At 40.4% G+C, this 27,068-nt stretch overlaps 3 protein-coding genes across 3 annotated transcripts; 2 read left to right on the forward strand and 1 right to left on the reverse strand.

The window, feature by feature from the left end:
• Positions 1-1,327: 1,327 nt before the first annotated feature.
• Positions 1,328-16,473, reverse strand: caprin2 (caprin family member 2). Its single transcript, XM_053314201.1, has 20 exons — positions 16,231-16,473; positions 16,038-16,100; positions 15,851-15,937; positions 13,576-13,814; positions 12,085-12,167; positions 10,746-10,859; positions 10,617-10,654; positions 10,284-10,511; positions 10,084-10,125; positions 9,867-9,995; positions 9,635-9,719; positions 8,602-8,651; positions 8,401-8,508; positions 8,212-8,313; positions 7,989-8,129; positions 6,963-7,107; positions 6,681-6,857; positions 6,420-6,481; positions 5,783-5,831; positions 1,328-1,902 (listed from the first exon to the last, which is right to left on the reverse strand). The coding sequence occupies exons 1-20, from the start codon at positions 16,471-16,473 to the stop codon at positions 1,328-1,330; spliced, it is 2,760 nt and encodes a 919-aa protein (XP_053170176.1).
• A 2,785-nt stretch (positions 16,474-19,258) lies between these two features.
• On the forward strand, positions 19,259-20,902 carry LOC128353504 (E3 ubiquitin-protein ligase TRIM39-like). The gene is made up of 2 exons (XM_053314202.1): positions 19,259-19,462; positions 19,526-20,902. Exons 1-2 carry the CDS (start codon positions 19,259-19,261, stop codon positions 20,900-20,902), a joined length of 1,581 nt encoding a protein of 526 aa, XP_053170177.1.
• Positions 20,903-21,884: 982 nt separating this feature from the next.
• LOC128353432 (E3 ubiquitin-protein ligase TRIM21-like) lies at positions 21,885-24,940 on the forward strand. The gene is made up of 2 exons (XM_053314133.1): positions 21,885-21,971; positions 22,878-24,940. Exon 2 carries the CDS (start codon positions 22,880-22,882, stop codon positions 24,518-24,520), a length of 1,641 nt encoding a protein of 546 aa, XP_053170108.1. The 5' UTR covers positions 21,885-21,971; positions 22,878-22,879; the 3' UTR covers positions 24,521-24,940.
• The last annotated feature ends 2,128 nt before the right edge of the window (positions 24,941-27,068 follow it).

The raw sequence follows: 27,068 nt of genomic DNA on the forward strand, positions 1-27,068 counted from the left end.
ATTTTCTAAATAGTGTAGTGTGTAACTTATTGTCATCTACTTAATTAGGTCTAGGAAGTAAATCCTCTTTGAGTGCTCATTAGTTTTAGTGCTACAAAGAGAAATATAAAACTTCATCAAATCATCACTGCTGATGTAAAGAAAAATCTCATCAATAAATCTACAATATATTTAAATTTTGTCACTACACCCACTAAGAGTGTCAGTCCCTGTCTTTATGTGCAGGCTTGTCCCCTCTCCAGGTTTCCATGGCGATACATCAATTGGCTCAGGTCAGGTGCCATCACTGAGTCCATTAGAAGTTGCTTGCCATCCTACTGATCATATTCTGCATACAACAGCATTGTGTTTAATGCAAATCAGCATGTGTTGCCATGTTAACGTGGACGGTGATTGTGGTTAACATTAAATGCTAATCTTCAGCACTAACATTGTTCTGGCAAATTTAGATTGTTGGTTATCTGTGTGTGGTCCTGTCAGAGGATGAACTGGTGAATATAAAGCCCCAGTGATTTGATAGTTGTAGCAATATTCAACACACTTTTTTAAACAAGGCATCAACCTGATTGTTAAAAAGCATGATAAATTACGACAAAGCACCCAAACTTCACTGCTCATGTTTTATTTTAGGCACATCAAGGGACCACTTCCATTTCTCTCCACAGTAGTCAGTGCAACAATTTGGCCTCAAGTGTTCAACACCATACCCACCACCAAGACCACAATCTTCCTCATGATCACATTCACACGCACACACAGCAAGGTGAGACTGAATGCATAAGAGACAGCATCAAGCAAAGTGCTGAGAGTAGAGTCAGTTATAATTCATCTGATAAGTCAGCCATTCATTCAGTTCATTAGCCGCTGTTCATTAACATCTGGGGTCAGTCATCCAAAGCCATTCAGAAAACAAAAAAGGCACAAATTCATAACGTTGCATTAGAGTTATCACTGAAGTCAGTGACGGGGTAGGGAGGGGAGGGTGATTTTACAGCAAAGACGACATGTGATAAAGACCCAGTTGTACTACTATCACAGTCACAAGGAGCACCACCATCGTCAACTACACATTCATGGGGGAAAAAAAATCAAGTTTGGTATATGTCAAGTAATCACAATCCCCACTTCAAATGTAGGTAATGGCTGTGAGTACAGAGGATACTTATTTGGCCACTGACACAGCTTATGTTATGAATGGGCATTATGGTGAAAAAAAGGGCACTGGCATGCAGCCTGACCACACTACTGAAATGTCAGTTTAATCACCATTTAGTGCAAAGCAAACAGTCCACAACACTGGGAGAGTAGGGCTGTGGCTCGTAGCAGTTCAGTCCTGGTACAGCAGAAAGCCGGAGAAGGTGCTGTACTTCCAGGTGCTGCCGTAGATAGCGCCACGATGCAACCTGAGCCACACTTGGTCTCCCTGGAAGAGAGGCAGGATGGCGTGGTTGCTGGCCGTCTCGTGATCCGGCGCACCGTCGTTGGCGTACGCCGACACCATCACCTCGTCATTGCGCATGAGGTTGATGTAGAGCGGCACGTTGATGGCGAGCTTCAGGATGTGGAAAATGAAGACGTAGGTGCCGTTCACCGGGGAGGTGAAACGGCCGATGTGGGTGTCATACATCTCGCCCAGGTTGCTGTGCAGCTGGTCGAACACGATGGGCTGGTCCAGGTTGCCCGGGGCGAAATTTGCGGTGCGGGAGGCGGTGAAGGCCACGCGCAGCGGCTGGGAGAGCGGGTAAAGCTGCATGGGGAGCAAGGTGGTGTGGTGGTGGTGGCTGTGGGGGGTGAGCGGGACCTCCATGGTGGAGACTGACAGGGAATCCCCGTGACCAGAGTCCACGATTGTGAAGGCTCCCTCCCGGTCTGGGCTGCTCACCTGGGAGGAATCACTCCAGGCTGCTGCAGAGTCAAGACACCAAGAGTTAGGAAATAACAGCCTGCAAGGACACTAAATCTGGTGCTTCTATGACAGTGGCCTCCAACCTGATTCTGGAGAGCTACTGAGCATGAGAGCCCTGCATGTTTTAGGTATCTCCCCACTCTAACACACCTGATTCTAGATAATAACTCATTATCAAATCCCCTGACAAGTTTAAGCTGAGCTAATAATTAGAATCAGGTGTGTTAGAGTGGAGAGATGCCCAAAATTTCATTCACGGCAGTAGCTCTCCAGGAGCAGGGTTGGAGACCACTGGATTACGGTGTAGTACAGCTGTGGATGTCACACAAGGTGGTTTCAGATGGCACCTGAAAGCAGGTTTAATTAACTCCAAACTGTGACTTATGAACCCATAGCTGGGAAACTCAAGTGTTCTGTTCCAGAGCAGCTGATCAGTTTGTTCAATCTACAGATGTTTACTCTGAGTTAAGCTTGTGTATTGAGAATATTTGTTCCAAATTAACCTAAGGACAAAACACAGGAGGCAGCAACAAAATAGTTTGTTAAAAAAAAAGAAAAAAGCAGATCAAAGACAGACATTACTGTAAACTCATGATCTGATCCAGTAATGTGTTTGATGATTTGCACTTGAAAAAGGTGGTGAGGTTAGATTTTTAGACATCCATTTGGATCTTGGCTCAACAGCATTTAGTGACTATTTCAGCTACTTAACAAATGTAAATTGTTCAGGCTACTCTGAACTCCATCGCCCCTCTAAAAAAGAAGGTCATTAAACAACAGAGAACAGCTCCATGGTACAATTCCTAAACCAGACTATTAAAGCAAACTTCATGAAAATTAGAAAGACTATGGCGTTCTACTAAATTAGAAGAATCTCACTTAGCCTGGCAAAACAGCCTTAAAGCATATAAGAAGGCCCTCCGTAACGCCAGAGTCGCCTACTACTCATCACTTATAGAGAATAAAAACAGTCCAAGGTTTCTTTTCAGTACTTTGGCTAAACTGACAAAGAGCCACAATACTACTGATCCATGTATTCCTTTAACTCTCAGTAGTGATGACTTCATGAGTTTCTTTAATGATAAAATTGTTACCATTAGGGATAAAATCAATCACCTCTTGCCCTCAATAAACTCTGATTTATCTTCTAACACAGAATACCTAGAAAACGCTGTTAAACCTGATACTTTAGACTGTTTCTCTCCAGTCAACCTTATAGAATTAACTTCAATGATTACTTCATCCAAACCATCAACTTGTCTCTTAGACCCGATTCCAACTAAGCTGCTCAAGGAAGTATTCCCCTCAGTCAGTACTTCCTTATTAGATATGATTAATCTGTCTTTGGTGACAGGTTATGTACCACAGTCCTTTAAGGTAGCTGTAATTAAACCACTTCTTAAAAAGCCTACTCTTGATTCAGAGGTTCTAGCCAACTATAGGCCGATATCAAACCTTCCCTTTCTCTCTAAGATCCTCGAGAAAGCAGTTGCTAATCAGCTGTGTAACTTTCTCCATAGTAACAGTTTATTTGAGGATTTTCAGTCTGGATTTAGAGCTCATCATAGCACAGAAACTGCACTGGTGAAAGTTACTAATGACCTTTTAACCTCATCAGACAATGGACTTCTCTGTCCTCATCCTGTTAGACCTTAGTGCTGCCTTTGACACTATTGATCATCAAATCCTGTTGCAGACACTTGAACATTTAATTGGCATTAAAAGAAACCGCATTGAAATGGTTTGAATCATATATATCCGATAGATTTCAGTTTGTAAATGTTCATGATAAATCCTCCATGCAAACAAAAGTTAGATATGGTGTTCCTCAAGGCTCAGTGCTTGGACCAATACTATTCTCCTTATATATGCTTCCTTTAGGAAACATTATCCGGAATCATTCAATAAATTTTCATTGTTATGCAGATGATACTCAATTATATCTCTCAATAAAGCCAAATGAAACTAACTAATTATCTAAACTACAAACATGCATTAAGGACATAAAGGCCTGGATGACCTGCAACTTCCCGTTACTAAATTCAGAAAAAACTGTAGTTATTGTGCTTGGCCCTAAACACCTTAGAAATTCATTATCTGATGATATAATTACTCTGGATGGCATTACTCTGGCCTCCAGCACCACTGTAAGGAACCTAGGAGTTATATTTGATCAGGATCTGTCCTTTAATTGCCACATAACACATTTCAAGGACTGCCTTCTTTCATCTGCGTAATATTGCAAAGATTAGACATATCCTGTCTCAAAATGATGCTGAAAAACTAGTCCATGCATTTGTTACTTCTAGGCTGGACTACTGTAATTCATTATTATCAGGCTGTCCTAACAAGTCTCTAAAGACTCTCCAGCTGGTCCAGAATGCAGCTGCTCGTGTTCTGACAAAAACTAGAAAGAGAGATCATATTACTCCCATCTTGGCTTCACTGCATTGGCTTCCTGTAAAATTCAGAATAGAATTCAAAATCCTCCTCCTCACATTTAAAGCTCTTAATGGTCAGGCTCCATCATATCTTAAAGAACTGATAGTACCTTATGTACCTACTAGAACACTGTGCTCCCAGCATGCAGGTCTACTTGTGGTTCCTAGTATCTCTAAAAGTAGAACAGGAGGCAGAGCCTTCAGCTATCAGGCTCCTCTTCTGTGGAACCATCTCCCAGATTTGGTCCGGGGGGCAGACACCCTCCCGACATTTAAGAGTAGGCTTAAAACTTTCCTTTTCGATAAAGCTTATAGTTAGGGCTCTTTGAGCTCTTAGCTTATGCTGCTATAGGCTTAGATTGCCGGGGGACCCCCATGATGCACTGAGTCTCTCTCTCTCTCTATCCATTTTCATTAACATTCATGTTCTATCAATGCATTCAATAACCTGAACTTCTTCCCCGGAGTTGTCTGTGCTTTCTCGTCTCACAGGTAATCTGGGCCTGTAGACGTCCGGATGACGGATTCCAGTCCCGGACCTTCTAGCTTCATTGTTGATTTCATTGTGCTTCCTCCTCTATCCTTCCTCTCTCTCCTCTTCCTCTCTATCCTTCCTCTATCCTTCCTTTCTCTCCTCTCAACCCAACCGGTCGAGGCAGATGTCCGCCCACTTCTGAGTCTGGTTCTGCCTGAGGTTTCTTCCTGTTAAAAGGGAGTTTTTTCTCGCCACTGTTGCTCATGTGGGAATGTTGGGTCTCTTTAAAGTTAAAACCTGCTCTATGTGTTAAGTGCCTTGAGATAACTTTGTTGTGATTTGGCGCTATACAAATAAAGATTGATTGATTGATGTAAATGTAATCACATTCAAACTCTGCACCATATTTAAAAGAAAAGTGTACTCGTTTTTGCACCACAATCCTGCTCACTCAGAAATATTAACATAATCTTCAATGTTATGGGAATGATGCTATAGGTATCAGTGCAGCCAATCACATCGATAAGGTAATAGTGTAATAGAGAACTTAATTGATCCTACATGTCAAAACAGAAAAAATTAATTCCACAAAAAAGGACATGGAGAATTTACTGAGCAGGAGGTTGAGTTCATGCGGTGTAATATTTCAATGTGAATAATTGTATTATATTTGCTGAACTGATACAAAATTGATTGAAACAGTTAAATGTATCAAACTTAATCCTGTAATTTGTACACAGCTTAGTGATTCCATGATACAAATCCTGAAGTTATTATGGATTTCAGTGCCCATTCAAAATGTTGGAAAAGCTTGAAATTATGCAATACTGACCACAGGAAACATGAAAGATTTGCACTTCAGGATACTACTACTACTACTACTACTCCTCCTCCTCCTCCTCCTCCTCTTTCCTGAGGGACACATTCATGTTTGGAACATAAAAGAGTTGGTGTTCTTACCACTGGGGTTATGTCTCCCTCCTCCACGCCTGTAGCTGTGTTGGTAGTCCTGAGAAAATACAGACTGTAAAACACATGCACGCAGACAGCAGCAAAACCCCATCGGACCGTCACAATCTGCATTCGATATTTTGCCTACTTGGGGCTTAAGAGTTTCATAACAGCCCTCAGACACAACATCGGCTTGTTTTGGATCATTTCATTCCATTCCAGCTACTAAGTTCCTTTCTTTAGTGCTCAGAGTGTACTTTCTGGTGTGGTTGGAACTATTATCTGCTGAATGAAGCCAAATGTGTAACATTTACTTATTCTTGTTAAAGTCTGGTCTGTATCACATCAGTTCCTGGTTCAAAACACATGGGGGCACTGACAAATCAATGATCTGTTACATGATTTCAAAGTTCAAGACCAGGCAACAACAAATCTCAGTTAAGTATAGGCAACAATTAACAGGCAGGTAAATACAGCATGTCCAACACTCTGCACTTCTTATTTGGAAGGCCCTGGCTGCAAACGGGGAAAAAATGGCACTGACCATAAACTAGAACTCTGAGCTTCAAACAAGCTCTAATACAAACCAATGGGTGATGTCACCTTTTGCTAGCTCCATATGTATACAGTCTACGGGTTTACTCACTCTTGCAGTATATAGCAGCGGGCCAGAGTCCCTGAGATGAGCCTGGGGGATGAAGGCTCCTCCTGGCAAGCAGAAATAAGTCATGAAAACCAGACCTACATAGCATGCTTCACTCAACTTTTGATAGATGTGACAGGACTAGTCTACAACACCGGATCCTCAACAGAAGTCTAGCAAAAAGGAAAGGGAGAAGGGGGAAAATGAAACACAGGTGTGGTGCAAACCCATAAAAAGAGGAAAAGAAAAGCGGAGGATAGATACCTCGATACCAACCAGAAGAGCGAAAGGAGTGTGCCAGTCCCTTGCCACCACGTGCCATACCTCTCACAGATCCTCTGCTGTAGTAGGACTGGCCGGATCGACCCGCGCCTCCACCTGACTGGCCAGGGGACAGGAAGATCTGTCCACCATTACCCACCGTATAATCTGACTGGTATGCTAGAGGTGAACGCAGCACAAAACAGATCTCAAACAACTGTTGACATATACACGCCAGTCCATTGGGTTAAAAATGTACAGAGTACAAAAATTTGATGGACATACCCGTCTGTGGTTCGTCATCTGAAGGAGCGAACTCAGGAGGTGTTTGGGTGCTAGCAGTGCTGTACCTGGGCTCAGCAAAAACTGCAGTATCTGGTTTGAAGTTTATTTCCCCATTTTGGGGTGAGGTGGAATTCACCTTGAAGACCTACAGGGAGAAGGACATTGACACCAAAGAAGTTTGATGAAAAGGAACAAGGCCACATTTAGATCTAAATTTTAGATTTTAAAAAAATTGCATCTATCAACAAAAATGTGTTATGAATGAGTAAATAATGTAAATATAATGTAAATAATATAAATGTAAATAATGTAAATAATGAAGCATTGGAGACATTCAGAATTCATCCATAAACTAGCATGAGCACAATCAGTTTTATCCACCTAGCCAAACTGGTATAATTGTAAGGTATTCTTTTGACTATTTTTAACCATTACCACAAAGCTTCAGGAGCATTACCATCAACCTCTGGACTGAAGTAGAACATGATTTACACGTACCATATTTCTTCAAATAGTGTCCATCATTTACCTCAACTGCAGAGTTAACAGGCCTTCTTTAGAGGCAAGACAGATGCAGATTTGTGACCCTGCTAATGGAGACAAAGTGTTTCCATAGTGCTGGGGTAGTTAATAAAATTAACTTACTTTACTTAATATATCAAAGAAGGAAGAAAAGTCTTCCACTGACTTGTCAGTGGAAAGCTTTCAAAGTAAAGGAGCAACAGCATAAGATGATGGATTTTCACCTGCAGTAACTAAACACTACAGACAAATTTCTCAGTAAAAAAGGAACAACGCTTCAAGGTTACCTAATTGGCTATATAAGCAGAGCACATACCAGCTGTAAATACAAAAGGTCTCATGATTATAAATCATAATATATCCAGACATGGCTCTCATGCAGAGCAGGTGTAAAGATGGTGTAAGGAATTGAGAATCAATCAACATCACTGACTGCTCTGGTGAGAAGCAAACAGGTTTTTGCGTCATAAAACCTAAAACATGTATAATTTTGACAAGACTTACTGACTGGATGCTCTGAAACTGTGCAGAGGAGAGAGTTCGTCTGGTGGGAGGTGTGGAGAAAGACTGTGCCTGAGGAGGGGTGGAGGTGCAAGATGACACCCCGTTACAGGGGGACTGCTTCCCTGACTCAGTTACTGGGGTCTGAGTAACACAGAAAAGGTTAAAACTAACAGAAACCATGTCTATCGTGGCCTTCTTGACATGTGTAAGAATGCTTACTTACACAAGGGCGGCTCTTGTCCTCCAGACTGACAGGTATGGCAGACTCCCTGCAGTACAGCGGCGGCGAAGGAAACGTCTTTCGTTCAGTTATCTGCAGCGGCTCCTGCACAAACAAGACCACGTGAATAACCATTCAAAAGATGCTGGGCTTAAACATATGTTGCCTCTCAGTCTGCATTCTGCGTCTTACATGAGGTAGTTCCTTTGGGGATAGCTCCAGGTCACAGGTCTCCAGGCACTGATCTCCATTCCTCAGACTGGCTTTTCTCTCTACAAGCCTGGCAGGCAGTGGCGTGGACTGTGATGAGGATGAAGTGATGACAAGTTCAAGTCAATTCCATTTAAGTCACGACTGACTTATCACAGTTAAGACAAGAGAAAATCTGCTTACATGCATTGTTTTGGGCAGGATATCAACTGGGCTCCTCAAGTCTCTCTGACCTGTTTAGTTGAGAGGGGCAAAAAAAAAAAAAAAAAAAATGTATTTATCAATGAAATTATTTGAGACAGGCTTTGACTTACAGATCCTGAAGACAAAAAAAAAAAGATTTGAGGGACTATGCGAGTTTTTTTAGACAACACTAGTCTTTAATCTTAAACTGCAGCTAAGTAAGCCTGTCACAATAATTATCAGCTTATCGTACAATAACCTAATCATCATCATGCCTATATGGACTTATATATATTCATGTATCATGATACATGGACATGACCTTGATCATTTTTTTCACCTCAAGATTTCCACACTTCACATTAGCAGCTAAGAGGCTATTCATGTAACATTGGCTAAACAAGTAGTGTCCTCCATTCCTCACTGTGTACGTCCTGAGTGGAGACTGTAGAAGAATTTAAAAAAAGGTAAATAACTCTGTCCTCAACCATAAGTGTGTAGCCCCCACTCTCCAATCCCACCCCCTTACATTATATCAGTGGTATAAAATGATCTTCAAATGACAATATTGTTTATCGCGATTATTTCTGAGACAATATATCGTCCAACAAAAGTAGTTATCATGACAGTCCTCCAGCTAAGCTAGTGACAGAACAGCAGAAAATAAATCCTCATAAGAAAAAAGGCGCAACTCTAATTTTAAAATATTTTGAAACCTTCATTTACGTTCATGTTAGCTGACTACCAGACTTCTGCTGGTGCATTGCTACGCTTTTCGTTCTTGTTGGATCAGTTATTCAATTAAGAAACTGCAGGCAGGAAGGTTTTACCCATGCATGCTTGTGTGCAATAATGGGGAGTCTTCATTAATACATATGCTGCTCCTCATGACTTTTAAAAATTGCCCATCGGGGACAAATAGTGTTTTGAATTGAATTGATTTGCTTGGTAGCACAGCTAGTGGTCAGAAAACACCACAGGACAGCTTTCAATCCAACATTATTACCAGGCTGGTTGAATTGTTCCAAGTTACCCAAAGGAGATGGAGATCCAGACGGCCGTCTCTTCAATCTGGGGTGGCTATTAGTTGGGGAGCTCTCACCATCCAGAAGAGAATCCTGAAAAAGGGACACAATCATTTTTAAAATCTTTAATGACAAACGGTGACAAAGTCATACAGAAGTTAATATCTTGCACATCTTTTGTGAACTTTTCCATTCATCTCCCAGTACAAGGGGTCTAGGTTGCAAACAGCTAAATTCCACCTGCATGAAACTAAAGGAACCATGGATCTTTGTCATGAGGTCCTCGAGGTACTGCTTTCTCAGGATGGGGTCTTTGGGCAAGGTAGATGGGGAGTTGAAAACCTCTACCGGTATTTCCATGTGATGTGCCTGTGAGGAGTCACAGCAGGATAGTTTGCAAATAGTTCAAAAATGTTCATGATGCATGTACGGTGAGGAAACTTTGTATTGTACTCACCGTCTTGGCGTTTTGCTCTCCTTTGGCTTTTCTCTCTTTTCTCTGCTGGGAATATCATAATTAACAGATGAGACCAAAGTAGGCAGGGTTTGAATTTTCACTCTTCATACAACCACTTGTGTCAACTGTATGTGTACAACTAATGGAAAACTGGTCCTACTGCACATCAAAAAGCCAAATAGGTCAAAGTTGCACCTTACCCGTTTGCCATCAGCAGACTGTATCTTGGCGGTAACAGGGACTTTGGGGATGAAAGTGGCTGCTCCTCTCCATGGTTTGTGGACTGCGGTTGGTGGTGAAGCAGTTCCATCTGGGAGCTCCATATCCCAGCTGTCAGGTGGCTCCTGCTCCCTCATGGCCTGGAAATCCTCCTTCCAGTTCTGAGTGGGAGGAGTCTCCATGTCAGACAGGTACAGTCTGTTGAAAAACTGCCATATCACCAACAGAGCATCAGTGGATCCTCGAGCATGCTTACAGTCACAAAGAGCACTCAAATACACCTTTAAAAAAAACAAAGTGGACATTAGTCTTACCTCCTTAGAAACTTCATTTGGTTTGGAGTTTGATATGGCTGACAGAAAGACAAAAAGAAAAATGTCACCTTACAGCAGTAAATTCATCTTTTACCATAACAACCCACATAGATGTAGGGAGGTTCTTACTGCTGTGGCTGGTTGAGCTCAGCGACACCTCTTGAGTCTTCTTGGGTGGAGGTGGAAGACAACTGAAGTACTTGCAGTTCAGCAGCCTGGTGAGCTCATCTTTCAGCAGCTTAACTGAAAAGACGAGTGGATCAAAAGCAAAAACGATCACTTCAAAATGAGTGTCAGGAATATTACTGTTGGATTTCATTTGCGTAGGTTGGCCATCTGTTTTATATATCAGTTATGATTAGACCTGTCACAATAACTACTTTTGTTGGACGTTATATTGTCTCTGAAACAATCATGACAAACGATATCGTCATTTGAAGAATTTTATACCACTGATATAATAATATAATAGCATAATAATGCAAGGGGGGTGGGGGGTGGGATTGGAGAGTGGGGGCTACACTTCAGTAAAAACACAGACTGTCATTATGGTTGGGGACAGAATTATTTACCTTTAATTATTCTACAGTCTCCACTCAGGACGTACACAGTGAGGAATGGAGGACACTATTTGTTTAACCAATGTGACATGAATAGTCTCTTGCTGCTAATATGAAGTGTGGCAATATTGAGGTCAAAGGTCATGTCCATGTATCATGCGATAAGTCCATATATAAACATGATGATGTTGACGATTACGTTATGTACGATAAGCCGATAACGTAATTGTTGTGACAGGACTAGTTATGAACAGTACTGTAGACAAGCAAACAGGTTATCTAAATGGTAACAGATGTTTAGAATGATAACACATGATGAACTAACTTTAATGATAAATTCTGTATTATTAGACATAAAACAAATTGTAATAAACTAGTTTTCCTTTATGCCTGAACTTAACAAAAGTCTGATTTTGATTGAACTGGGTCATCAGCAGACCTCCATAAAACACATTTATGCAATTTCATAAACGATTTTTAGTTTATTTGATGACTCAACTCTCTGATGTGGAAGACAGTTGTAACATTTACACAATCAGAATAAACCAAATGAAACTATGTGTATAGACTCTGCTTCTTCACATTTTATAAAAAGGAGGTTGTGGTAAGGTTTTGTTTAATTTTCAAGTCATTTGCTCAGGGCCTGCATTCACTGCAGTAAAAAAGGCACAAGTCTAATTATGGATCCACATCAGCAGTAATGAGTGTTGTCACACATTTTGGAAGTGGGTGGTGATGCTGAGAGAGCATTTCCTTCCAGGAAAACTACATGATAACCAAATTCACATCACACATCTACATTTAAACTAAAGTTAGCATCATCAGTAATAAGATTAGCCTGGAATAGCAAATGTCATAGGCTCAACAGCTAAAAAAAGGCCAAATGTCTGTATGTTATTAATACTTACATGTGGATCCAGCCACTGGCTTGTCTTTCCCCTCTAGCAGGTCCAAATAGACCAGAGCCGCCTGCTCCATCTGCGCCTCTAAACTACACAGTCAAAGGAGGACACAGGAGATGTCACCAAGATTCCCTGAACTCACAGAACGACAAGGAGCTCTCTGCTCTGGCGCCGTCCTTTACACCATCACGCTTGTGCTGCAGGGTAGTTTTACTGATTTAGCAGTTTGTAGATAAAAATGGCAGCAGTCCAATTTTATTTATACAGCACCAAATAACAGAAGTTATCTCGAGGCACTTTTCACACAGAGCAGGTTGACAGCAGGTCAAGAGCGTATTGTCCAATTTAAAAAGACCTAACATTCCCATATGAGCAAGCAGAAACCTCAAGCAGCAGTGACCATCTGCCTTGACCGGTTGGTTGAGAGAGAAAGAAGGAGAGCGTGAGAGAAGCACAATACTGATAATACATGTATGATTAACAATAGCAATAAGCTACAAGCTGCTCTGTGACGTAAAGAGGACTACACTGAAATAATACTGCCTTCACGTCACTGATGGTAAAAATAAGATTCTCGTGTTACTAGTGATGCATGGCCGATAAACTCAAGTTGTGTATTTACAGTGTTGGCCCAGTGATGGTTAAAATACTGTGCAATGACACACTGTAACGCTTATCTTTTCAATATGGGATAACCATGAATGATTCTGGCATGATATGAGGTGTCCCTGATCACTACATTTTTAACTACTACTATATTGTTTAGTGCCAGGTAGGACACATTCAGAAAAACTAACCAACTAACATTGACTGTAGTAATTATAACATGAAAGTTGGCATGAACGCCATTTATGAGTCAGAATGGCTCATAAATGACTCAATTCATCGGAATCATTTGGGTCTAACATGTGATCAATTCCTATAAAGATTCCAGATATTCCTGTGTCGAACGCTAATGTCACATTCTGCGACCGCAAATTTAACACGACCTCTTCAACCAGAACCATGGACAAGGCGAGACATTAAGTTAGTATTTAAGTTTATTTTGCAGCGTAAGGTTATTGATAGAAGAAAGGGTTGATTTTGCAATTGTATGGGACACCCACCTCACCGCCCCGGCTTTCCCAGGAAATAAAACCCACAAAAGAATCGTCAATGACATTGATCATTTTAATTGATTAATACCCAACCCTAACCAGCTCGACCCTGCATTTCTGATAGTTTAGTATCCAAACAGCTAATTTAAAAAGACATATCACAGTGCAAAACAAATGTAATGTAATGTCTGGCACAGAACAATAAGAGCCAATCCTGCATCTGGTGACATAATTGCTGAGTCACTGTACCCATTAATGACCCTAGTCAACTCTCTGGACACATTATGGACATTTTGTTTCACGATGTAGTCAAAACCTTACCAATTCCCACTCTAAAATAAGGTCAACAGCTTATCTACAACAGAAAAACTGCGATATAGTATGTGACAATGACGCTCACCTCAGTCTGTTATCCCTCTTGACTCCCAGCAGGCCTGCAAGCTGGCTCAGGCTGTGCAGCTGCTGGGCTGAAATGCGAGGTGCCTGGTTGTGTCCGGCCAGCAGGTCTCTCCTGACGTGCTCCTGCTGCAGGCTGGTGAAGAGGTGCTGGACCTGGAGCACCATGCTCAGCCGTCTTCTCTCCGTCTCCCCCTTAGCCACCTGCTCCTTCTTCTCAACCTTCTTCTGGGCCCTCAGCAGCTACAGGATGATTAGACGAAATATAAGAAACTTGTTCTTGAACTATCATTGTAGACACCTGTGAGTTCTAACATCTTATGCATGTTTTGAAAGCTCAGTATTAACTGATGGGATTGGCATCAGTCTTGGACAAGTTTTAAAGACTCATTTTCATATAGTCTTAATAAAAAGTCTAACTGAAAGGTACGAGTACAAATGTAAGAACAGCTCTTAAATAGCCGTCTTGGCAAGTGTTAGATTAAAAAAAATATTAACACTCATGGATTAACTATGAGGAAGTTGGAGGTGATTAGTTTAGCACAAAGACTGGAAATAGGGGGAGACAGCCATCTTGGCTAAGTTCAAAAATACATGCAAGTTACCTAAAACACCTCTAAAGCTCATTAACATGTCAAATGTGATTTTATTAATCCATCCAAACTGTTTTATTAAACTCAAATCATGCTAAAGTTACTTTAGCTCAGCAAGGGTACACCAAAGCAAATACTTAAAACCCAGTAATTATCCTAAAACTTTTTTTTTTTTTTAATTAAAAAAAGACAGTTTCAGTAACTACGCAACTTATCAGACTAGCGATACTATTGACAGCTTTCAACTTTAGCTTCTGAGTCAGGTTAAGTTTCACAGATAGACAGGAGAAGTAGCTGCTTGGCCCTGAATACTTCCAAGGTCCTGGTTCATTGAAAGATAGTTATATAAAGATATATTAATGTATACTTTTAGCTAAAAGTTTGGCTAAAAAGTTTATTGAATTAGATTAAGGCCTGTAACGTTAGCAGTACCACACTGTGGATGTGACTGTCCTCAGCGGGGCTACCTAGCTAGCTAGCGCAACAAAGCATAGTGCTCTTTATTTACTCTTCCAAATTATCCTTTAATGAGCACAACTGGCTAATAGAGGAATTTCTTACTACGAGACAACAGCCAGGATTTATTTTGTGTTTCCAACATGTCACAGAATTGACATTCATTGGCGAGAGAAGAAGTTCCCACCATTATTTGTCATTTCAGTTGACAGTCAGCAGCTAAACGTTATTTAAACAGTGACCCTACAGAAAAATCATCAGGTAATCAAAGCTAACGTGAAAGCTAGTTATTCAATAATTGATATATGAATGATATGGCCCAGTGCAAAGAAAACCCAAACATTGGGTAAGCTTTGGGATACAATAACCAACTGTAAAATATGTTAAAATTATTTAGATTTTATTTATTTTTATTAAACATACATGCTAAATGTACTTCTACTTAACTTTTCACTGCACTTTCAATGGAAGAACTGTGGATTTCGACCACCTTTTTAAAGTTACTTCTGACACATATGGTTGAGGCCTTGAGATGACTTGTGATTTGGCACTATATAAATAAAGATTGAAAAATAAAGATTGAAAAACAAAGATTGGCATGTAGGGCTGCAGATCACATTTATTTTCAAAATGGATTTATCTGATGAATACAATTTTTTTTTTTAAATTAATTTATTTATTTTTTATTTAAACCTGTCCCTAATTACTTAAGCCCAAAGGGAGGTTCTCATGTTGCTTATTTTTCCCCCCCGAGACCATACAAAAACCTTGAATTATGTAGTTTACCATCATATAAGTCAAAGAAAAGCAGCAGATCTCTACAAACATTTTCACCAATTTTCAGCTCCAAATCCATGGTTCCACAAGTACCGGATCAACACAGAGCCAAAACAAATCTAAATATTTCACACTGCAGTCCAAAATCTAAAATACCAGGTCAGCCATGAAATGATGCCTATTTGAAAACTATCGAGTCACTTAAGGTTTTTGCAAACTGTAACCTAGACTAGCGAAACATCTCCGCATGTCAGAAGCATTGTAAGAAGAGGCAAACATTTAAATCATTTGGCCTTTAGTGGATGTAACATGCCTTTCAAACTGAACAGAGGCCTAGCTCAGCAGAAGCTCTAAACTATTCTGGACATGCAATTACAGCCTGATCACTCTGACTCTTGCAAGGACACCAAAAAAACTCAAGTGAAAGGTTGTCAGATCACTAGGAACTCTTACATTCTGAGTTAAACCATCCAGGGTTTTGTGTAACTCCCGTGCAAATCCCAGGTTATGCACCACCTCGTCGTACTTTTCCACAGCCATCTAACAAACGGAAATAAAGTAAGCGCAGAGTCAGATCACATGAGAATGACAGGGTACTGTAAGGTCATATTGTTGTTTCCATCACATAGTTGGGTCTTACCATCTGATCTTTGTTTAGTGCCTCGCCCTGGTTCAGCCTCTTCTTATAGTCCTCCAGTTTCAGCTGTGGGTACACAGGACATGTCACAAAATCTAGGTGCCTGTCACCACCACTATTATTATTATTATTAATATTATTATCATCATCATCATCATCATCATCATCATCATCATCATCATCATCATCATCATACCTTCTTTTTCTCCAGGTTGCGGACCTTGTGTTTGAGGCAGATGAGACCATCCTCTATGTATGTTTCATAGCCATGGTAGATAGTGGAGACCTCCAGGCTGAGCTGCAGGGCGCTCAGCCCGCCGGGCGAGCCCATTTTCGGGCCACCAGCCATCACCAGGTCGTCTTGTCTTTCCTCCCCCTCTTCAGAGCGCTCAGGTGGGGGGGTGACATCCAAGGTAGGGGAAGGAGACAGCTGCACCATGTTGAGCTCCACACTGAGAAAAAAAGAAAAGAAAAAAGAAGCATGACACATTTTTCTGATGCCAAAATGCAGACGGTGAGCCATGCTGTTTCTGTGCCATGCAGCTGCAACGGAGAAAAGACGCTGCCGGTGCCAAGCTGATTGTTTCAATAAAAATGGAGATGGACTCAGCCCAGTTTGGGCAGTAGCCAACCCCGTGACACTGCATTTATACCGGCCACCGAACAGCGTGCTGTCTCTGGATGAATCATGAAAGCAGCAGCCTAAAAAACAGTCACAGTACAAACACCATGCACAGCAGAGAGTCGCTTTTTTTGGAGAAATTCTCGCGTAAATTAAAAAACATCCGTGCGTCAATGTGATGGAGCGTTTTCTGCGAGTCATACTAGAGCCTAGAGGCTGGGTGGGGATTCATGTTAGCAGCACGGGAAGTTTAGCAATTAAGCAGGATGCAATGAGGTATTTAAACTTTGGCAGGGGATTAATCATGATGCATTCAAGTCCTCATGTCAAGCAGTCAATTCAAAATCCGCCAAAACTTTGCAAATATGATGTGACAAGACAAGACGCTCGTTTATAGGTGCAGAATAGAAACTTTGGCTCCACATTTTATTAAAAAGGACTCATACGTCAGCATTTTATCAGAGGAAAAACAAACGCCACGCCGACACACACACACACACACACACACAAACAAACAGCCGACCCACCTCGTGTCCTAATTCCTTACAGGAGAGCCGCTGTTCATCCGAAACTGACTGACTGACTGACTGACTGACTGACCCCCTCTCCTCTCCTCTCCTCTCCTCTCCAAACCCGACTGAACGTGATGTTTAGCTCACAGAGGCCACGCCGGTGTCAGCTCATACCTTTATATACTCTGCCAACCGCTGCCACGCGCCGCCGGGGGGACGAGAAAAATTCCACCCTGACCACATCCGGTTCTGACACCTGTCACGGCCCACAAACACACAACACCGGCTGAAAACTCAATATTCTAATCTTGTCAATTTGTAACAGTGATTTGATATTTGTTGGTGTGGAACTCCTATTATTGATCCAATGCAGGTTTTTTTATGTTATTGTGTCACTAAAGCCTCAGGAACTGTGTCTCCTTATGGGCTTTATTTCTATTAGGGTGGATTAGGGTAATGTGGGACACTTTTTGCAATTCTGACTTGTTCACCATATTTAAATATGAATCTAGTATTGCTCACGAATTGATTGACTGTTTATGAATGTCCAGGGACTATCACAAGACATCTAAGTCTAACTAATTAATGTTGTCTGTCTGGTGCTGTAAGTAGACTAATTTTCCAAACATCATTCACATGATCTGTTCAGACATATTTATTTTTATAAAGAGGACAAACTCAGTTATATTAGTGATGACAGATTGTGAAACACTGATTTGGCTGTGAATCTTATCCTGACTGTCAATCTCAATGGGTCAAGCTCCAAAATCAATGGATCAATGGCCAATGACCTTCCTAGCTTGCCATTATCAAAGGGGGTTTTCAAATGTCTAATTAAAAACTCAAAAAATATATTATTAGTAAGTTGGCTGATGTGAAACAGATAAGTATATTTTGTCATTTAATTTATTAACTACGTGTTTGTGATTTAGAGACTTGTCATTGCAACTCTAATTTCTATTTACAAGTACCATACAAGTAAAGAGTGAGTCTTTGCTTCTGTAAACATTAGGTAAATATACATAGTGTGGAATTTAATTTTGGCAGTATTCTTATTTTGCACATTGAGCTAAAGCACTTTCACTCTGCCTTGCACCTCTCACATGTATGCTATGGTCTAGAATGAGAATGAAGTCTACTTTGATCTTTGAAACTGTGAAAAGGTGCTGATGGAAGGATAGAGCAGAGGAAGTGTAATTATGTCACTTCCAGTCAGTAAGCATAGTACAACGATATTCGTTGCATTTTACAGTGCATTCTGGGAATTCTCTAGGGATCTAAGTTTCTAGATCGCTGGGATGATATGTCTATTATTATACCCTACATACAGCAAGACCAAAAGAAGAGAAAAGAATGCTGTTTGACACAATAACAGTCACTAGGTGGCAGCACAGTCATGTGCCACTGCATCTCACTGAGAGGAGGCTGTAATGTGTGTAGTTGTTATGTATGCAGTATAAGGATGTGCCTTTAAAAGGAAAAAAGTCTAGTTTGTTTAATTTTTCATCAGTCAAGTATTTTCTGAAAGTCCACATCTCATGATTGTCAATTCTGCAGTTCAGTCTGTAGTTTAGCCTCTCTTACCTCATTGTTGCTCACAACCATAACCCTGTTTAACACAATTATGCAGCTTTTCTCAGCAATAAAAGAAATTCAAATGGCTAGAAACACAAATGACTGCAAGTTGCTCTATATTTCCTGGCCATGACCGGTTAAACATGACCGGTTTACCTGCAGGTGAGGGTGAAAGGTGGAGCGTGACTGGAAATGTTGCTGCATTACATTCCATAGGAGTAAGTGAAAGAAACTCACAGTGACACAGCAGAGTCACAGCGGTATAAACATGTCTAATATGTCATATTAAATTGGATACATCAGGGCTTTCTGAAGTTCGGCACATACTGGTGAGTACAGTACTTTATATTTACTGGGTATATTTACTGGGTAAATATAAAGTAGCATCTTGTCAACACTTGATAGGTTTTTGACTTTTAATTTTGTGTTGACACTTGACACTACTGTTCAAAGAGTTGCATGAAATATAGTATAAGGTGAGGATAATCTAATTTTTAATCATATCTAGATATAACATGGAAGCTGCCAGCAGTCTGACATCCGAAGATCAGTTTCTTTGCTCCGTCTGTCTGGATGTGTTCACTCATCCAGTCACCATACCATGTGGACACAACTTCTGCAAGAACTGCATCACACAACACTGGGAAATTAATGAAAAATACAAGTGTCCCATATGTACTGAACTCTTTCACAGTAGACCCGAACTGCGGGTTAATACTGTCTTATCTGAGATGGCTGTTCAGTTCAGAAAGTCAGTTCAAAAGAAACACAGTATTTTAGAGCAACGATGTATCAACAAAGGAGATGTTCCCTGTGACGTCTGCACTGAAACCAAACTGAAGGCTGTGAAGTCCTGCCTGGTGTGTCTGACCTCCTACTGTGAGACTCACCTGGAGCCTCATCAGAGAATTGCAGGACTGAAAAGACACAAGCTGATTGATCCTGTGAAGAACCTGGAAGACAGAATGTGTAAGAAGCATGATCGACCTCTGGCACTGTTCTGCAAGACTGATCAGATGTGTGTGTGTCAGTTGTGTCTTGGGACAGATCACAAGAAACATAACTTAGCTCCTCTGAAAAAAGAATATGAACAAAAGAAAGATATGATGGAGAGGAATGCAACTAAAACTCAGCTGATGATCCAGGAGAGAAGACTGAAGATTCAGCATATGAAGGAGTTAGTGAAGCTCAGCAATGAAGAAGCAGACAGAGAGACAGCAGACAGTGTGCAGGTCTTCTCTGCTCTGATCCAATCTGTTGAGAGAAGTCTGGCTCAGCTCATTGAGATGATTGAAGAGAACCAGAAAAGAACAGAGAAACAGGCTGAAGCCTTCATCAAAGAACTGGAGGACGAAATTTCTGAGTTGATGAAGAGAAGTGCTGAAATGGAGCAGCTCTCAAACTTTGAAGACCACCTCCATTTCCTCCAAAGCTTCTCATCCCTGAGCCCTGCTCCACTCACCAAAAACTGGACAAAGGTCAGAGTTCACTCATCATTTGAGGAGGCTGTGTCTCTGAGAAGAGCTGTAGCTCAGCTGGAGGAGACACTCAGTGAAGAGATGAAGAAGGTGTGTGCTGATGCTGAGCTGAAGAGGGTCCAACAGTTTGCAGTGGATGTGACTCTTGATCCTGAAACAGCACATGCAGCTCTCATCTTGTCAGATGATGGGAAACAAGTCACATGTGGTGATGTGAAGAAGAATCTCACAGATAATCCAAAAAGATTTTCTGCCAGTCCCTGTGTTTTAGGAAAGCAAAGTTTCTCTTCGGGCAGATTTTACTATGAAGTTCAGGTTAAAGAGAAGACTAAATGGGAATTAGGAGTGGCCAGAGAGTCAATCAACAGGAAGGGGCAAATTAGAGTGAGCCCATCCACAGGCCTTTGGGTGATATGGCTGAAGAAAGGAAATGCATACAGAGCTCTTGGTGAGCCTCGTGTGTTTCTCTCTCTGAAATCGAAGCCTCAGAAGGTGGGGGTGTTTGTGGATTATGAGAAGGGTCTAGTCTCCTTTTATGATGTAGATTCTGCAACTCTTATCTACTCCTTTACTGGCTGTAAGTTTACTGAGAAACTCTATCCATTCTTTGGTCCCTGTACTAATGATGGTGGTACAAATTCAGCCACTTTGATCATCTCTCCTGTCAGTCACACTGATTAGACTTCCATTTGATTTGACATTTAAAATGATACATTCAGATTAATGGCAATGTACAATTTTGTTGTGGTGGTGGGCACTCAATTTATTATTACTGCATATCCCATTACATGTGTCTTTAATGTGTCCTAACCACCTACTATATACTATACTATACATAAATTCCCTGTAATTATTAATTACATACATTAATATAATCAAATATTATCCACAGTAGTATATCAGTAATGTATTTACTGACATCATATGAGAGGTGTTGAATTTTAAAGTATTGTGAAGAGTAGTAAGACAAAGGTAGCATGCCACCATACTAATAATGACAATTCTGTTGGAAGAATTTAACTCAAAGCATGGTTGGAGGCTGTGTGGGAGCATATTTTCTGGAACTGTACAAAGAGAAGACCATACTGGAATATGGTTGATGCCATTATTAAAATAATATTGGGGTATGAAGTACCAAATACCTGCTTGGTATTTTATTTACAGCAAGTAATAAAGCTGTGATGAGAAATTGGCTTGATGTGATGAGATGTGACACTGTCTTACTGAATGAATGTCAAAATGGAACTGTGTATTTGCATGAATTTCAGACAACTTTGTGTTGTATTTGTTGTCGTTGTTTTTTGTGTGTTTGTTTTGTGTTTATATATTTGTGTTTATATGTATATATGTGAAAACTTGATAAAAACTCTAAAAAAAAATCTTACTTCTCCCTCATTACCTGCATGGAGATGCCCTTGAGCAAGGACCTCAACCCCAACTGCTACATCAGATCAGACTGTGGTTGTACTGGGCAGCTTCTGGAGTGAGTGTGTGTGACTGTGTGAATGTGAATTGTGCCTTCCTCCTTTCAGTAAATAAATGCAGAGAAAAAAGATATGTTGAAAAATTGATTAGTAATGTGAGTGCAGTGAGAGGCGGAGCAACACTTGAAGAGCAGGGGGAGTGTTTAAGTGTCACAATGAGGAAATGATAGTTAAAGAATCTCACAATTAGTGGAGAGAAAGAAAAGAAAGACAGCCAGCTTCTTCGGAACTTTTAACACACCTGCACCAGTCTTACATACACACAGGTGAGTGCAGTACATCATACTTATTGTGTTTAAGAACAACAACAGAAGTTTCTTTGTTTTTATTGGTTGCGAGAAGTGTTTCAATGAAGTACAGTTTCACTTGAACTGTCTACTAGTAGCACAGATTGTCCAAAAATGTGTCTACTGCTGTTCAAGACACTCTTACACTGAAAAGACAAAGAAAAAGAACTGATAGTGTTGATTATTTGAACTTCTGCAAAGTCAAAGTAACAGAAGAGTCATTCTGATCTATAAAGGCAACAGGAAAATAGGGAGCAGGTTTCCTTTGGAGATGAAATATTATTAAACAGGCATTAATTATACTAAGGTTTCATTTGTCTACTTTTCCAATCATAGTGAATAAATGAAAAGACAAAGAAAAAGAACTGATAGTGTTAAATATTTGAACTTTTGCAGAGTCAAAGAAACAGAAGTGAGGAAGTCAGCATGTTTTTATCAGCATGGACTTCAGCATGGACTTCGGCTGACAACAGTCTTATCTATAGGCATTGTGAACAACAGGAAATGGAGAGCAGATCTCCAGATAGAGATGACATCTGATAAAAGATAATGTCCTGCATATAATAACAAAAGACAAATATTAAGAGATACACAATTTTGAATAAATGAGTAGTGATTACACTCAGGTGTCATTTGTCTTGTTTTCCAATCATAGTGAATAAATGTTCAGATGTTACTTTATTAAAAATGAAGATAATGAATAATTCATGTAAGTGAAATCTGTCAGATTGAGTTTCAGTAATTTGTTTTCTAAAGAGATCAGTTCAATCATTTTTTGCAAAAAAAAAAAAAAACGGATATATTTTTCTTATTTACCAATCATCTTAAACAAGTGTTTTCTTTTAAAGGTTAATTTTTCTGTGCCTGGTTTGTTTTATTTTTTAGACATGTCTTCTGCCAGCAGTCTGTTATCTGAAGATCAGTTTCTGTGCTCCATCTGTCTGGATGTGTTCACTCATCCAGTCACCATACCATGTGGACACAACTTCTGCAAGAACTGCATCACACAACACTGGGATACTAATGTCCAAAATGATTGTCCCCTGTGTAAAAAGGTTTTTAACACAGGACCTGAACTGCACATCAATACATTCATATCTGAGATGGCTAATCAGTTCAGACAGCCAGCTGTAAAGAAAAGCAGCAGCTGCTCAGAGCAACAATGGACCAACACAGGTGATGTTCTGTGTGATGTCTGCACTGAAACCAAACTGAAGGCTGTGAAGTCCTGCCTGGTGTGTCTGACCTCCTACTGTGAAACTCACCTGGAGCTTCACCAGAAAATGACAGTGATGACAAGACACAAGCTGATTGATCCTGTGAAGAACCTGGAAGACAGAATGTGTAAGAAGCATGATCGACCTCTGGCACTGTTCTGCAAGACTGATCAGATGTGTGTGTGTCAGTTCTGCACTGAGACAGATCACAAGTCACATGTCTATGGTCCTCTGAAAGGAGAATATGAGGTGCAGAAAGCTAAACTGGAGAAAACAGAGGCTGAAATTCAGCAGATGATCCAGAAGAGACGACAGAAGATTCAGCAGATTAAGGATTCAGTTAAGATCAGCAAGGAAGAAGCAGACAGAGAGACAACAGACAGTGTGCAGGTCTTCACTGCTCTGATAAAGTCTGTTGAGAGAAGTCTGGCTCAGCTCATTGAGATGATTAAAGAGAAGCAGAAAAGAACAGAGAAACAGGCTGAAGCCTTCATTAAAGAACTGGAAGAGGAAATATCTGAGCTGATGAAAAGAAGTGCTGAAGTGGAGCAGCTCTCACACACTGAAGACCTCCTTCAGTTCCTCCAAAACTCCTCATCCCTGAGCCCTGCGCCACCCACCAAAGACTGGACAGAGGTTAGAGTCCAATCATCATATTTGGGGACTGTGAGGAGAGCTGTGGCTCAGCTAGAGGAGACACTCAGTGAAGAGATGCAGAAGGTGTGTGCTGATGCTGAGCTGAAGAGGGTCCAACAGTTTGCGGTGGATGTGACTCTCGATCCTGATACTGCAAGTCCCTATCTCATCCTGTCTGATGATGGGAAACAAGTCACATGTGGTGATGTGAAGAAGACTCTCCCAGATAATCCAGAAAGATTTTCTGCCAGTTCCTGTGTCTTAGGAAAGCAAAGTTTCTCTTCGGGCAGATTTTACTATGAAGTTCAGGTTAAAGGGAAGACTGAGTGGACTTTCGGAGTAGCCAGAGAGTTGATCAACAGGAAAAAACCAATCACGTGTAGCCCATACATTGGCATCTGGGCCATATACTTGAGAAATGAAAATGAATACAGACCCTTTTCTGACCCTCCTGTCCTTCTCTCTCTGAACTGGAAGCCTCAGAAGGTGGGGGTGTTTGTGCATTATGAAGAGGGTCTGGTCTCGTTTTATGACGTAGATGCTGCAACTCTGATCTACTCCTTTACTGGCTGTTGGTTTACTGAGAAACTCTATCCATACTTTAATCCCCGTTTGAATGATGGTGGTAAAAACTCAGCCCCTCTGATCATCTCTCCTGTCAGTGATACTGATTAGACTTGTGCTGTGATACTTTGGACAAATGAACAGTGATGATGGACAATATCAGTTAATTTACTTTACAGATTCTGGTGAATATGGTTATTACTTGTTTTTTGTCACATACATCCCCTTACTGCTGTAACATATAGTAACTTCTTATTTACCAACAGCAATCCCATGTACAAAATGTGTATCTAATAGTGTGAGAATATTACAAAATGTCATCCTTATACTTTTTATACCTGCAGTGAGAAATCATAGTAATCATAATAACAGAGTTTGATTGTTATAAATTTCGTTTATGAAGCATTCTTTCAAAACAGCATACTCAAACCTGTGTATCTAATTTAATGCAGTGGTCTCACCAGAGGTTCAGACAAGAAGGTCACAGGATACTTGAATATTGAATACAATTGTACAGTTCGTCTAATGAATTATGGGCATATCATTCAAATAAAACAGTTGATCTGGTCAAAACATATTCAACTGGTGACATTGATTTTTTTAATCCATGAGGTTGGAAATTGTTTATATTAATGACTGATGTTACATCTTGAAATGTGTTTTATTCTAAATGTAGAATGTAGAACATAAGTGTACTTTAATTCAGGGTCCAGGGAGACACACAGACTACACTTACACAATGCTGTATATACAATGTTGCATATACAAAAGCTTACAGATCACATGAACACATGAACTTCTGTCTTACACTCCTGCACAGGGAACAACAAGAACACACACTAATAAAAGTGTAGTTCCTGCAAGGCCACATCTTATCTTTATGGCTTGTCTGTCTGGCTCCCACTAAGCATGACAGAGGTTCCATACCTTTTAAAATCATGCAGGACATTTTGGCCTGACATTGATTCGGCATTTCAGTAACACATTCTAAGTACATTTCCATCACAGTAAGAAATAAAGACTGACTGGGAGTTTTATTTGAGTAAAGAACTTGTTTATCAGAAAGATGACTTGGATTTATGAATGAGACCAGTTATTTCAGAGACAGTTGGCAGTGTGAAGCTGGTGAGTGGAGAGCTGAAGGAGGATGTAGGCCAAGAGTGCAGAGAGGATGCAGAGTTTTTAGTAGCAGTCAGTGTCTAGTGGATATTTTCAATTTTGGCATTGAAGAAGGTCATGAAGGTATCACACTGTGTAACTGTGGGTAAATGATTGATTAAACATTTGCAAACATATGTTGTAAAATGGATTTGTCATACCAGTGCAGTGAAAGGCTGAGCAACACTGGATGAACAGGGGGAGTGTTTCAGCTTCACAATGAGGAAATGAAAGCTAAAGCTTCTCCATCATTACCACCATTGAGATACCCTGGAGCAAAACCCTCAACCCGAACTGCTACATCAGATCAGACTGTGGTTGTACAGGGCAGCTTCTGGAGTGAATGTGTGTGACTGTGTGAGTGTGAATGAAGACTTACTGCTGTCAGTGAATAAAGATTTGAGAAAGACATTGTGAGAGGTGGAGCAATATTGGAAGAACAGGGGGAGTGATTAAGCGTCACAATGAGGAAATGAAAGTTAAAGAATCTCAGTTAGTGGAGAGAGAAAAAAGAAAGACAGCCAGCTTCTTTAGACCTTTTAACACACCTGCAAGGCTGGAAGTGTTTCTGAAAAAGCTATTTAGCTGCTAGTGATGTTGGCTCACAGAACATCGTATGTGGTGCACATCTAAATGCAGGATCCTTGATGCCTTTTCAGCAGTTTATTAAACACAGGCAGTTGGTTGATGGTGGATGATTTTTTCTATACAAAGACATATTTAAATAAAGTGTTACAACTCCGAACAGTATCAAGCAAAGAATAATAATAAATTAGGGTATCATGTTAACTTACATCAGCAATGCATCCACAGTCTGGGAGTTGCCTATTTTATTCTGACATAAATTAAACTCAGGTATCTGCCACAATAAAACACAAAACAATCTGTTAATGTTCAAACAATACATGCTATATCAAGCAAAAAATTATAAAGGTGAAAAATCCATAAAGAACTCACATGGGGGAAAGGGCCTGGAGGGAGGGGTTATATAACGTTGTGGGAGTGGTCTATCCATGAGTGACAGTCTCAGGGTGTAGGTGGGATGGAGACCTGTGATTTAACAGTTTCAGTGAAGTACAGTTTCAATTTAACTGTCTATTAGTAGCACAAATTGTCCAAAAATGTTTCTACTGCTGTTCAAGACATTTGTACATTGAAGAAGAAAGAAGAAGAAAAATGACAAATGATAGTGAATATTTGAATCAGTCATATTGAATAAATGTTCACACTTTAGTTTATTAAAAATGAAGATAATGATGAATAGTTTATGTCAGACAGTTTTTCAGTAACTTTCAGTAAGTTACTGAAAGTTTTGGGAAGATTCTGAGGAGAGCTGTGGCTCAGCTAGAGGAGACACTCAGTGAAGAGATGAAGAAGCTGTGTGCTGATGCTGAGCTGAAGAGGGTCCAACAGTTTGCAGTGGATGTGACTCTTGATCCTGATACTGCAAGTCCCTATCTCATCCTGTCTGATGATGGGAAACAAGTCACATGTGGTGATG

Source organism: Scomber japonicus, chromosome 23, assembly GCF_027409825.1.
Source record: "Scomber japonicus isolate fScoJap1 chromosome 23, fScoJap1.pri, whole genome shotgun sequence".
Taxonomy (NCBI): Eukaryota; Metazoa; Chordata; class Actinopteri; order Scombriformes; family Scombridae; genus Scomber; species Scomber japonicus.

Coding starts and splice junctions, on each gene's coding strand:
- caprin2 (XM_053314201.1), bottom strand. CDS start 16,473: ATGGTGCAGCTGTCTCCTTCCCCTACCTTGGATGTCACCCCCCCACCT. Junction 9,720..9,866: donor GTTCCTTTAGTTTCATGCAG/GTGGAATTTAGC, acceptor TCCCTTTTTCAG/GATTCTCTTCTGGATGGTGA. Junction 6,482..6,680: donor CTCTTCTGGTTGGTATCGAG/GTATCTATCCTC, acceptor TCTGCTTGCCAG/GAGGAGCCTTCATCCCCCAG.
- LOC128353504 (XM_053314202.1), top strand. CDS start 19,259: ATGGAAGCTGCCAGCAGTCTGACATCCGAAGATCAGTTTCTTTGCTCC. Junction 19,463..19,525: donor CCGAACTGCGGGTTAATACT/GTCTTATCTGAG, acceptor AGTATTTTAGAG/CAACGATGTATCAACAAAGG.
- LOC128353432 (XM_053314133.1), top strand. CDS start 22,880: ATGTCTTCTGCCAGCAGTCTGTTATCTGAAGATCAGTTTCTGTGCTCC.